Raw genomic sequence first — 14,401 nt, 5'->3', positions numbered from 1 at the left:
TGTTTCGTTATGATCCAATGTTGTTCTCATTTCAGCAACCTTGGCTAGCCTCAGTGCGAAGATTTCCTGCGCATACACAGTTAGTGCCCTGTACGTGTTTTCATCGAGCAGCAGCGAGGACTCTTGGTTACGTGGATTCCTTTGAATTGTGGTAGCAAACTTGATTCTACTGTTGTCATAGGCAGGGCACTCATACATGAGATGCCCCCAGGACTCTTCTTCTCCACAATGGCACAGCGGGTCTCTTTCAATCCCCATAGCTGTGAGTTTCTGACGGAAGGGGCCGAGGACTCTTGGTTACGTGGATTCCTTTGAATTGTGGTAGCAAACTTGATTCTACTGTTGTCATAGGCAGGGCACTCATACATGAGATGCCCCCAGGACTCTTCTTCTCCACAATGGCACAGCGGGTCTCTTTCAATCCCCATAGCTGTGAGTTTCTGACGGAAAGGGCCGTGTCCAGTGATAATAAACGTCATGTGCAGACCAGGTGAGAACCAGGGAGGGGGCTCTGGGTGAGTATGGTTTATAGTTGGGAGGAATCGCCTCGTGATGTCTCCTTTCTGCTTGGTTTCCCAGCTCTGTTGCCATATCACTTGTAGGTGTTGGGTGATTCTCCTCTTCTCTATCTTGGGGTCATTTGCAAGATCCAGCTGGAGATTTACTATTTCAGCTGGTGTTCCTTTCCTAAGGTGGTAATATAGGCCTCGCCTGACTACTTCTAGGTAGAGTGGCTGACAACCTGTTAGAACTTGCAAGGCAGGGGTGCTAACAGTGCGGCACGCCCTACTAATTGATAACAGCATGAACCTTTGAATTGTATCCAGCTTCTGTTTGTTTTTGGTTAGTGTAGCTTGTCTATACCAGGTGGAGGCACCATAGCAAACAATCGGGACATATACTGCTTTGTATATGAGGGTCAGAGCTTTGTGCTTCAGGCCCCAGTCGGCTCTGCTCACCCTCCTGATCATGGCGGCATACTTCCGGATTTTGGTGGCTAGATATTTCAGGTGGTTATGGAAAGTAAGACCCGAGTCAATGTAAATACCTAAGTATTTAACCTCTGTCTACAGTCGGATGGGGGTGAAGTTTAATTTCATCGTAGGTGGTCTTCTAATTTGTAGTCTGCCCTTGAGGAGAATGGATTTTTTTTTCTGCCGAGATGGTAAGGTTGTGCAAGGCCTGTGGCTGCACAGCCTCCCATTTTCAGCAGTGTTCAATGTACTGCGTATTGTCACGCATTACTTCCGTCACCAGCATTCCAATAACCGACTAATTGCGCCACAGCCGCCCTTCTGTTGCCAAGTACCATCTGGGAGAGACTTCGCTCACCTCGAGCATCGATGAGCTGTGATCATCCAACACCTTGCTGGCGGTCCATGGTTTTTCCTCCTCGGACTACTTTCGGTAGGTACTAACCACGGCTGACCGTGAGAGTCCCATCAGCCGTGCCGTTTCGGATATGCTCTGACCCAGTCGTCTGGCCCTTACAATTTGGCCTTTGTCAAACTCGCTTAAGACCGCTGGCTTTCCCATCTGAAGAACAAAAGTGACACTGATTAGTGTAGTGTATAGTGTATAGTGTTCGTGTCTAACGGCACCAGGGGTTTCCCCCATCTCCGCGTTGCTTTCATTGTGGGTGTAACAGTTCACTGTAAAGGCCAGAGATTTAAAAGTGTATGGATATTGTATGAGTGTAGTGTTCGTTAACCCTGATTAATGGAGCTCAGTATCAGGTGGTTTTTATATGGTGTCCCAATCCGCCACGCACCGTTGCAGTTGTTTCAATTTGCATAACCACTCGCTGGTCATATAATGTTTTGGCTCATCAGTGTATGGCTTATGCTGCACGAGCCAAAAAAAAATAAAAATAAAATAATAATAAGAAAATTTTTAAAAATAAATAATTATTAAAAGAAAAGGAAAGTAGCATCAGCATTTTAGCATTAGTTGCGGCATATGATGCAAGAAAGCAAGCTTATACAGCATCAACCAAAAAAAAAAAAAAAAAAAACCATCCCATTTTACCCACCCGGTCACTCCAAATGTTTTTCCAGTTCAGTCTTAAATTTATTTAAGCTATAAACATCCATAACAACAAATGGAAGTCTATTCCAGCGATCAACTACCCTCTGACTAAAGGCAAAAAATCTGCACGTCTATTCTACAACTGTCTTTCCTCAATTTGAATCTATGTCCCGTCAGGTTCTTAATCTGAGCAAGCGGAAGTATCGCATCAGCATTGAGCCTGCTCAAAACATTCAAGGCCTTATACACATCGATCAGATAACCTCGCAGGTGCCTACTCTCCAGACGCTACAACTTGCAGAACTTAAGCCTTTCTCCGCAAGCGCACCGCTTTGTTTCTCTCACCAAACTTGTTGCACTTCCCTGTACTCGTTCTATAAACTCTACATCCTTCCTAAAATGAGGCCCCCAGACCTGTATTCAGTACTCTCCAGTCCATGAGGACCTTTGCACATCTCCAGTCCATGAGGACCTCACCTGACACCAAGGATGCTCTCATAATTATGGCTAAGGGGTTTGCTTACTTCCATTTCTGCCTCCTTCATTATAACTTCATAGATTCCATCTGACCCAGATGGCTTTTCATGTTTAACTTCAACAATTTCTCCTCCACTTTGCTCTTAGTTATTACAAAATCACTTAGTTTGATACACTTCTGGCATTCCTCTCCTTGAATAACTACTCATATGTGAATGTAGATGCAAAATACTCATTCAGTTTATGGTCTACTTGAGCAGGTTCAGCAATAGTCGAACCAACCATGTTAAGTGGACCAATCTGATTCATTCCCTTCCTTGTAGAGTTAACATAAGTAGAGAACTCTTTGCTGTTTTTGTTTGCGTCCTTTGCCAAAGATTTCTCGTAATCTGCGTTCGCCTGCCCAACCACCTTTGTGACTTGATTAAAAACTAGCTTATATCTGCTATAGGCTTCTGTGTCGCCTGATAATTTATATGCATCCCATGCATTTTTTTTCTCTGCAACGAGCTTCATTATTCATCCGACATACATTTAGGTCAGAACATTGAACAATATTTCTTAGTTGGTATGAAAAGCCTAGTAGCTTCCATGATTAAGTCCCTGAAGGTTTCCCATTTAGAATTCACCGTTGGTGACATCATCAGTTGATCCCACTGTATAGAATTTATAAACTGTCTCAGAACAATGTAGTCACCTTCAGGAAAACAAAAGTACAATGTGAACACTCTCACCTAGTGGTTCCTTTATCTGCAAATTCTTAATGCATGAATAATCACTGCTGATATTCAGATCAAGGGTATTACATCCTCTGGTTGTCCCTCAAACATGTTGCTGTAGAAAACAATCCTCCAATTAATCCACAAAAGTCTTGCTAGCGTGCGAGTGACCAACCACAAGTTCCAGTCAATATCTGTAATGTTAAAATCCCCCATTAGAGGAAATTTTGATTACTGGACCATTCTATTTCTCTCCACAATTGTTCGTTGTACTCATCAGAGTCGTTAGTCCTATAACATACTCCTATTCTCATTTTCCCTTTCCCAGTGTTTATGTCACACCAAACAGACTCAACATTGCACTGGCCACCCGTGCCAACTGGATGCGCTTTCTTAGATTTTGTTTCTTAGCTAACAGCATAACCTCTCCTCCCTTCATACCCTGTCTGTTCTTTCCGTACACATTGTACTTACCAAATTCCAATTCTGCACTGCTTATATCTGTGTGATCCCATGTCTCTGATATCCCAACAAATCCGCCATTGATGTGTTGATCAGCGCTTCAAATTCATCAATTTTATTTTGCTATACTTCTAGCTTTAGTGTACATGCAAGTATACATGCACTTTTTCTTACTCTTAGTTACCCTAACACAGCCCATGTTTTTACTTGTTCCATGATGTTCCCAGCAGCTCATGAAGTCTCCAGCAACTTTCTCTCTAGGCTGCTGCTAATTACAATAGAAACAATTCAAGAATCACTTTCGACTCTTCCTCGGCTACGGTTAATCTTTTAATCTGTGAATCTCGTCAATCTAGCAGTTTTCCGACCCACCTAACACTGCCCTAATAGCATCAGCAAATATTCTTGCGCCCTTTCTATTTAAGTGTATCCCATCCCTGTAGAAGCAGTCTCTCCTTTTAGCAAGCATTAGCATTAGTAGAGACTTACGATGCAAGAAAGCAAGCTTTACTTCTGCGGCATCAGCCAAAAAAAAAAAAAAAAAACCCTTCCATTTAATCCCTCCATTCGTTTAAAATGCCTGTCTAGCTCAGTCTTAAATTTATTTAGGCTATCAACTTCCAAAACAAGAGATGGAAGTCTGTTCCATGAATCAACTATCCGCTCGCTAAAGCCAAATTTCCGCACATCTAATCTGCATGTGTCTTTCCTCAATTTGAATCTGTGCCCCCTCAGGTTCTTAATGTGAGCAAGAGGAAGAATGCCATCAGCATTCAGCTTGCTCAACCCATTCAAGGCCTTATACACCTCAATCAGATCACCTCACAGGTATCTACTCTCCAGGTGCTGCAATTTGCAGTACTTAAGCCTTTCTTGGTAAGGGCACCCCTTTGTTCCCCTCGCCAATCTTGTTGCTCTTTCTCTGCACTCGTTCTAGGAACTCTATATCTTTCCTAAAATGAGGCCTCCAGACCTGTATACAGTACTCAAGGTGTGGCCTGACCCTGCCTTATACAAAGGGATAATCACCTCCTTGTCTCTGCTAGCAAAATTCCTATTATCATTGACAAGACTCCATGACCTATCCTGGCAGCCCCTCTGCACTGCTCAGCGAACTCCATGTTTGACTGCACAATAACCCCCAGGTCTTTTTCACTTTCCACTTCCCTGAGTGTAGTACCACACAGTTGGTACGTTTCTCTTCGGTTATTGCCAGTACAGACGACGCTGAAAAAAATTCTACTCCTTGAGTTTTGTCAATCTCTCCAGGGCCGAATTGATCTATAAGGCTCTCATCATATACTCCCTCCTATCATGTCTGGGCAGAATTGTAAACAAATTGACAACCTATGCGTTTCCGTCCTCTCATAAGTAACTAACCAGCTGCCAGCCTCTACCACTCATGTAGGTAATTTATAAATCGTTGGCAAAAATAAAACTTCCTCCAATCCAACTAAACCTCTACCCGTGCAACTTGAATTTATGGCCACTATTTCTACAATCATTTATAACCGGGAAAATTTCATCCTCATTCATTTTACTTATGCCTCTCAGATCATTAAATATCTCACTAAAGTCTCGTCTAAGGCAGTGGCGGCTCGTGACTCTGATATACGGAGATGCTGCTTCTTAAAGTTACATTAAATTGCCTTGGTTATAAGACATATAGACATAGGCTTCTTGCATCACATTATTGTGATGTATTAGTGTATTAGCCATTGTTAATACTATTATTATTATTATTATTACTATTATTAATATACTAAGGTAATACATTCCTTATGCCTGCTGTCAAAATATCTGAATGTAATTAAAAAAAACCCATGAGCAGTTGCAGCAGCCTATCTGCACTACTCAGAGGACTTCATAATTACCCCAACTCCATTTCATTCCCTCCTACCCTGAGTATAGTACCAAATAGTTGGTATGTTAGTCTAGGATTGCTGCTATCCATATGCAGTGCCTTGAAGTTGCCAATGTTCAACTTTAATTGCTACTTCTCAGCGCCTCTGTCAAAATGTTCGTGTTCTTATTGCTGTATCATGCCATGATTACTGTTACTAACCACCCTGCCAGCTTTAGTATCAATGGTTTACACATTAAGCCTGATATGCCTTCATCATTATTATTATTAACTATACAAAACAACGATGGGATCAGTATTTTACTCTCGGGAACTCCACTAGTAACTAGTCCAAGTAAAGCAATACCCACTGACAACTATTTTTTGTTTTCTCTCTTTCCACCATGCCTTTATCCATAGCAGTGACTTTCCTCTAATGCCATGCAGCTTGCCATCGTGGGTAGCACAGTTGGTATGATCATCGCCCTCCCCATACCTTGGGGAAACTTTTTAATTCGAATCCCATCCCTGACGGGAGTAATTTTTGTGGACCTTTTCCAGAACTTGGCTGAGTTTGTCAGCCAAAAGCGAGGGTAGCGTAGTTTTTTTCGACGTATCTCGGTTGTTATTGTTGTAATAGGGTTTTAAAGGCATCGGTAACCAAGCCCATATTGCTCATTATATAGAGTGTGATTCACTACCAGTGCGACAAACTTGCAGGAGGTGTAGGGGGCCAAAGACGAATCGGAATCACATAGCATTGCAGGGTCCGAAATGCCTTCGTCATGCGGTAGAGGACGTTGAACGGGAGGTCGAGTGAACAGCGATCCCGCTGGAAGTCAACATTTGTGAACCGTTTCTGTTGAAGAAACCAAGTAGCAAAAGTCCTCCGGAGTGGATAATCCGCAGGCTCCAATGATTGGACGCGTTGCAGATGGTATGAACTCATTTGGTTTGTTGACAGTATCCTCCATACAGTGGATTGGGAAATACCCAATCGTTGGCCTATCGCTCGAGTACTCGTACTCGGATTGCCTTCTGCAAGACGTAGGACATTCTCCTCATTGTCTGGCGTCCTCTTCGTTCGCTCTCGATTCATGGTACCTATCGTGAAACAACCAGTTTCACGTAACCTTCTGTGCACAAGTGCGAAAATCGTATGATGAGGAGCACGCCTGTGCAGGAAATGTTCCTGGTACAAGCGCAGAGCGGCGCGCCCGTTACAGTCCGGAGATCCATACGCGAGGTGCATGTCGGCCAGTTCAACGTTTGAATACTCGTCCATCCTACTGCCTCGGGAACCGGTTCGGAAATGTTGACTTCCAGCGGGATCGCTGTTCACGCGACCTCCCGTTCAATGTCCTCTACCGCATGACGAAGGCATCTCGGACCCTGCAATGCTATGTGATTCCGATTCGTCTTTGTGCCCCCTACACCTCCTGCAAGTTTGTCGCACTGGTAGTGAATCACCCTGTATATTGTCTGGAAATTGCATGTGTTCTATTGTTGATTTTCTGTTTTCTGGACGAAAAACCAGAGTTTTCAGAGAAAACACTATGCTACAGTCGCCTGAGACCGATTAAGTTAGCCACATTGTGAAAAAAAGGTCAAAAAATTCCTCACTTCATCGACGAAACTCGAATTTAGGTCTTTTCCGCTCGATGTGGGGAGGACAGCGTTTCTACTAACTGTGCTGTCCACGATTGTCCAGAAACTTGGGTTTTTCTTCGAGAAAACAGCAAATCGACCACAAAATACATATCATTTACAGAAATATTATATAAGGCCCAATATATCCTTAGTTACTAATGGCCTTAAATCCCTGTAAAACCTAACGAACCAACCGATCATGTTCTAAACTATACAGCAGTCTTCATTTGGACTAGTGAAAAGCTTTTCTGAAATCTCAGAAAATGTTGTCAAAATTTTTTTTGCATCCAATTCCTTTTTTATTGCCTCATAATATGCAATTGGATTGGTCAGACAAGACGCACCTTAACAAATCCACCAGGTGACTGCAGTATAACTGTGTTCCTGTTTAGAAGATCCCGCATTACTTCTTTAACCAGTGACTCCCTGGAACAAACGTAAAGCTGACAGGTCTGCATTTATTCAATATCGCCTTTTGATTCCGTTCTTTGTGAATTGGGAATTCATTTTCCTATCTCCAGTGCAAAGATACCTCTTCTGGATCCAAGGATGTTCCCATAATTATAGGTAGAGGTTTGCTTACCTCTTTTGTTACCTACTGAATTTGTATAGCATTGGTTAGATCCCTTCCAACCAAAGCACATTTTTCCGTTTAGTTTCAACAATTTCTCTTCCACTTTATTCACAGTTATCGCAAAATCATTCAGTGCCCTGTTGGAATTCTATACATTTTTGGCATCTGCATAACTAAAAGAGTCCTCATATGTGAAAATAGATTCAGAATATTTATTTAGTTTATCAACAACCGGAGAATAATCAGCAGTTAAACCATTTATTTCTTGCCGTCTAATGTGATTCATTCCCTTCCTTCTTCTGTTTACATAACTAAGGGAGTCTTTGCTATATTTCTTTGCATTATTTTCAGAGACTCTTCACAATCTGCCGTAGCTTGCCTAACTTCAATTGTGGCTTGATTTCAGAGTAGTTGATATCTACCGTACTCCACCGTATTTTTTGATACTGTATATGCATCCCATGTTTTTCTTCTTTTCCACGAGTGGCATGACTTCGTCTGACATCCGTACAGGCTTTAGCGTTGAAGAGTATCACGTAGTTGGTACAAAATGCCTAGTAGCGTTACTACTTCCCTAAGTGCTTTCCATTTCGAATTTGTTGTTGATAACAAAATCAGTTAGTTCCACTGAATGACATTTAAAAAACTGTCTGTGACCACTGTAATCACCTCTACGAAAGCTAAAGTCTTTCTCTTTGCTCATGATGGTTGTTACTTCTTTAAGTAAATCCCATTTCAATACACTCTGATCCCTGCTACTTAGTGTGCTTTTTCTGCAGATCGTAATGCACGAAGAGTCGCCTCTAATAATTGAATTAAGTGTATTGTCTTTTCCGGTTGCCTCTCTAACAATCTGTTCTATGAAATAGTCATCCAATACCTCAATCCACAAAAGCTGGGTAATGTGTGGCTGACCAACTGCAATTTCCGCTCATTATCTTCAAATATGATCTTCCCCATTATAAAAACCTTCTGATTTACTGGTCCGCTCTATATGTCTGTCTATTTGTTTGTTATACTCATCACACTCGTTTGGCCTATAACAGACTCCTACTCATTTTTAATTTTTGTTTTTCCAGTGCTTATGTCACACCAAAATGAATGAAAATTGTGCTGGTTTGCGATGTCAACTGGATAGATTTAATATTCTTCACTGCCTTAGATTCAATTTTCTTCTTAATTAAGTGTATAACTCCTCCTTCTCTTCCTGTTCTGTCTATCCTTTCGGACTGCGCGGCTATTAAAATTATTATAATCGCCGTCCTCCCCAAACCGGGTGGAAAAGGCCTCAGTTCGAATCCCCTCAATGACACGAAGCTCTTTTATGGGTTTTGTTCACTCCGTAACCGAGTCTGCCTCAGGCGTCGGGAGACTGCCGAAAATAGTCTCTTTGAAAGTCGAATGATAGACTGTATCTGAGGATATTAACAAAAATGAATGTTAAATGAAATAACAAAAATGAACCTTGAGATTATATTAACTTTCTTGAAAACAACCTTTTCCATTTGCTATGTGCTGTCTTTTTAATGAAATTCGGTAGCCAGTGTTATGACCGTTCTCGTGCAGCACCACGAGGAAAAAGCTTGCGTTCGAATTTTTCAGGATGAGAAAAATCATTTTATTTTATTATATTTGTTTATCGAGTTAGTTGATCTCGCGATGAGTTTCTTAGTTTTTCATCCAGAGAAAAAAGTAAACTGATATTAGAATACACGAAACATGCTAATTATTTTGAAATATTTTATTTCGAAATTTCCTAACTACTGCACTATATCTAAATATCGACGAATTTTATTTAAATTACTATTATTTTTTTGGAATTTTATTTGAAAATAAAGAATGAATTTTGGGAAGCTGAGAGGGCTCCTTTGATTTATCGTTCCTGTTTTACTAATGAAAGTAGGTGGCGTGTTATATTGTATAGCTCCTCGTGGTAGTTGAACTGTTGGGCGGCAGTTAGTGTTACTCATCTCAATTTCATCTGTTGTTTAATTATCTTTTTAAAAGATGATTGGCTTTGGAACTCCACCTATTTTAGTACTCAGTAAGTCTAATCATGCGTTAATAAAGCATTCAGCTGAGTGTTTGTATCTCCCACGATTCCAAATAATTTGAAATTTTCATTGCAGGCCAAAACACAAAGCGAGAAAGCGGACGTAAAGTGCAAATTGAAAATGTCCAAGCAGCAAAGGTAAGCCTATTAGGAAAGATCGAGAAATATGCATTCCTTTCTTTTTTGGTTCATGACCCCTTACTTTTAATATTTGTATAGTATAGCTTACCGGTTATTCGATAATAGTACCGATTCCACACTATATTTTACTTCTGTTTTGATTTATTTACACATTGTACTTTTAATAATGAGTAGGTTCAATAACGTATGGTTTTTGATATATTTGCGGGCGATCTTGAAAACAACAAACAAGAAAAAAATATGCCGACATCTCTTTGTGGGATCTACATTCGACATCACTGCTATATTTTTTAAAGGTAGGGTGATAGATCGGTATGCTTTAAATTGTTATTTTTAAATATTCAGTATTAAATAAATAGAAGTTTTTTTCTTATTTTTCTAAGGGAATGGGACACATGTTTGCGTACATATTTTCAGATTCAGCTGCTACTTCCCCAACTAGTTTGTAACATGTGGGCGTGGTTTTCTATGGATATAATGACCAGATTTTCTTTAAACCCAAACCGGGAATCTCGTTATAACGCGGACGTGTTATCCGATATATCCTATTTTGAAATTGAAAAAAAAAAAAAAAAAAAACCCAACCCTGAAAAGTAGTAAGCAAAAAAAAAAAAAGTAACCTTTTTACTTTGTTTATTGATGCTGAAGTTGCTAATGTTCTTCGCGGATGTGAGATTTATGAAACTTCGCTTGATCGTTAATCAGTCCAATTGCTGTGAGCATTAGAATTTTTTTTTCTTTTCCACCCAAATAACACATAGCAATTAATGTTCATCCTTATTTTATTAATAAAATCAACTTTTTCTATAGATCAGTATTGAATTTATTCTGCTTTTGGTAGCCACAAATTATGATTTAGAGTTATTTTAAATTGATATATAATCTCACTCCCTTTAAGTTAAGAAACTCAGCCAGAGGCCCTTTGCTAAGAGCTAAAAATCAAACCCCGGAAAACTGCAAGTATCATGTGTTGTGCTGTGTTATTCTGTATTTTTGTCCAATGCTGTAGATGCCTATTCTTTATATTGAGTTCCTGCACTGTCATGGAAAAAAAAAAAAGGAACATATGTGGTTTTATTTAGCCTTTTAAACCGAACACATGATATGTGTGACCACACTAATGATTATATATCATTATTTATATATCTTCATTATTATATATCTTCATTTTTCTTAGGATTAATCCAGAGAAACTGAGCCACTGATTGTTAGGTTTGGATTAGGGTTACCATATTTTCAAATCTCAAAATTGGAAAACATGATATCAAGGAAGTCATGTCGTATGCAAGGTGTTATCGTATGTATGTAAACCCCCACAAAAAAAAAAAAAAAAAGAGGGGAAAAAACCAACAACTCTGTTATATAATTTTTTTACATTGTATGTTATACATATCAGATTAAACAAATATGCAAGCAAATATTCAAATAAAAGCAATTATTGCAACAAAAATAAATTCTTATAATACTGCAATTCACTTGATGCCCATTGTTTATTTAATTTTTGTTATTTATCATATTTATCCTGATTTTTGCATATTAGCCCCCCCTCCCCTGCACAAATACAGGAAGTTCTCAATGGTAGTGCGGGACCGTAAAAATGACTGTGCAAGCTGAAACCATACAAAACGATCTTAATAATCAATGAGAAAAATTGATTGTTCCGTGACCTTTAAAAATTTTTGTTAAAACATTAAAAACTCTTACTATCCATTATAAATGTATGAAAAAAAAAGAGTAAAACTAATATTTATTTATTACACTATAATTTAAAACATTAGAAAAATTCAGAATTAAAGTGTTTTATTTCTTTGTAAAAAAACTTATAAAGAGTAGTTTGAGCAGTGCTTGCCTTCTTCTTGTATAACTTACAGTACGGAGCGAGCATCTTTTCTATGCTTTGGCGAATTGTCATCATCATCATCATCATCATCTGCCATTTTCAATCCACTGCTGGATGAAGGCCTCTCCAGCAACTTTCCAGTTCTTTCTGTTTTGAGTACTGGCCATCCATGTACTACCCACAAACTCTTGAATTTCATCTATCCATCTCCGCCTTTGTCTTCCAGGTTTTCTTCTAGCTCCTCTTGGGTACCATTCTGTTATTTTCTTAGTCCATCTGTCATCATGTCTTCGAGCTATATATCCTGCCCAAGACCATTTTAGTTCTTTAGTTTTGATAAGAATGTCCTTTACTTGAGTTTGCTGCTTAATCCATGTATTTCTCTTCTTATCTAACAGTCTGATTCCCAATATAATTCGCTCCATTCTTCACTGTGTAGTTCTCAGCTTCTCTTCCATTCTTTTGGTGAGTGCCCAAGTTTCACTTCCATAAGTCATGGTGGGGAGTATACATTGGTTCATTATTTTACGTTTCAGACAAACTGGGATATTGCTCTTCAGTATGTGACTATATTTCCTGAATGCTATCCATCCAAAATTTTATTCTTCTCTTGACTTCCAGCCATTTATCATTATTACAGCTAATAACTTGTCCTAGATAAGTATATGACTCCACCTTTTCAATTACAGTCAGTCCTCGAATAACACGTGTTTACATTACATGAATTCGATCATACATGATTTATAAATGGGGGAACGATATCTTATATAACACGAACCGAATTCACTTATGCACGATTCGCCTTTGTGTTTACAGGAAATGGCAGTTGAACGCAGAATCACTCCAACCAAACGCAACACGATAGGAATGAAGAGAAGATTCTGAAAATGTATTTGTGTTTTATATCAGTGAAGGGGAAACACATTTCACCATAATAACTTAAAAATCAACACAATTCCAGCTATCAGTATAATCGCAGATGCAATTAGATCGAGTTTACTACCAGTTTATTACAGATTCCACTAGCAGGAACACAACTGGAAATTGTTTTTATTGTTTTATGGTAGTAACCCCTAGAAATGTGCTTTAGTAAAATGTGAGGTATTAATAGTGTATCTCTGCCTTTACGGTGTTGCTTATTCAGTTACGACACGTGCACAACTTTGTTTGTGTATCAAGCATGCCTCCTCGTTTTGTAATTGTGCTTTATTCCCTAAAAATGAGTAAAATACTTAAAAGGTGTGAAAAGGAAGTGTCCTGGTGAAGATACTGCAGATTCAGAGAGAAAAAGAAAAGCAATATCGATAAACAGAGGCGGACTGGGTCAAAAATTCTCACCTGGGAAAATTTGAAGTGGCCTCATATGGTTTATGGCCAAAATCACACCGGCCTCCGGCCCACCGGGGTTTCCCCGGTAAGGCTAATGGCCAGTCCGCCTCTGTTGATAGAGAAAAAATATGAAATTGTGAAACGCTTTGAGCGAAATGAAAGACCGTGTGATATTGCACGTGCTACAGGCCTAAATGAGGCAACGCCAAGAATTAGAAAGAATGCAGAGAAAATAAAAACAACTTTCATAGCAGGAACAACTCAAAGTGTAATTAAAATCCGTTAGATTAAGACACAAAGAATTGGAAGAGATGGAACCGCTGTCATCTGTTTCGATAGAAAATCAAACAAAAAACAAGTTTGCTTACAATAGAAGTAAAAGCATTAGCAATATTTTATTACGATTATTTATTGTGTTTTGGTTACAAATGTGTGTTCTATCTTGGGTGGTCAGCACCTAACCCCATTTTTCCCATAGGGCCTGTTGTTTATATTGCACGATTTTGCATTGCATGAGGGTTTCTAGGAACACAACTATCGTGCTATACAAGGACTGACTGTACTGCTCCTTCAATCATTATTTCTCTTTCTGTGGCATACTTGTTCATCATTACTTTTGTTTTAGCCATACTCATCTTTAGTCCAAAATCCTTACTAACTGTGCATAACTGATTAAGATTTTCCTCTAATTCTTTGGGATCGTGGCTTATGACCACAATGTCTTCTGCAAATCGTAAATGGTTTAGGTACTCTCCGTTCACATTGACTCCTTTCTGCGACCAGTCTAATCTTCTGAAAGCTTCCTCAAGGGCAGCAGTAAATAGCTTCGGAGATATTGTATCTCCTTGTCAAACTCCTTTCTCGATTTTAAATTTCCCACTGTCTTTGTCTAGTCTAATAAAGGAGGTAGCACTCATATATTTTCTTCAAAATCATAATATATGGGGTAGCTATGCCTTGTCTTTCCAGTGCCCGAAACATTGCCTTATGCTGTATGGAGTCAAATGCCTTTTCATAATCCACAAATGCTAAGCATAATGGTGTTTTATATTCATTTGCTTTCTACATTTGCTGTGACATTATGTGAAGGTGATCCATAGTTGAGAATCCTGTCCTAAAGCCAGCTTGCTCTTTCGGTTGATTCTCATCAAGTATTCTTTCTAATCTGTTAGTAATGACCCTTGTGAACAACTTGTAGATGTGGGATAACAAGCTAATTGGTCTATAATTTCCAATTTCTGATTTATCTCCTTTCTTATGCAGCAAAACTATGATTGCATTATTC

The 14,401-nt window shown here is 39.2% G+C and overlaps 1 protein-coding gene across 1 annotated transcript in view; it reads left to right on the top strand.

The window, feature by feature from the left end:
* Positions 1 to 9,667: 9,667 nt before the first annotated feature.
* Positions 9,668 to 14,401, top strand: part of CCT3 (chaperonin containing TCP1 subunit 3) — a 191,154-nt gene continuing 186,420 nt past the window's right edge. The window contains exons 1-2 of the mRNA XM_090380590.1: positions 9,668 to 9,797; positions 9,883 to 9,944. Coding sequence (XP_090236716.1) covers positions 9,761 to 9,797; positions 9,883 to 9,944 — 99 coding nt within the window. The 5' untranslated portion in view covers positions 9,668 to 9,760. The remainder of the gene's footprint in view (positions 9,798 to 9,882; positions 9,945 to 14,401) is intronic.

Source organism: Mastigoproctus giganteus, chromosome 1 (genome assembly GCF_048544385.1).
Source record: "Mastigoproctus giganteus isolate SK-2022 chromosome 1, ASM4854438v1, whole genome shotgun sequence".
Classification (NCBI taxonomy): domain Eukaryota; kingdom Metazoa; phylum Arthropoda; class Arachnida; order Uropygi; family Thelyphonidae; genus Mastigoproctus; species Mastigoproctus giganteus.
The sequence above is the reverse complement of the archived record's forward strand: the minus strand, read 5'-3'. Positions and strand labels throughout refer to the sequence as shown.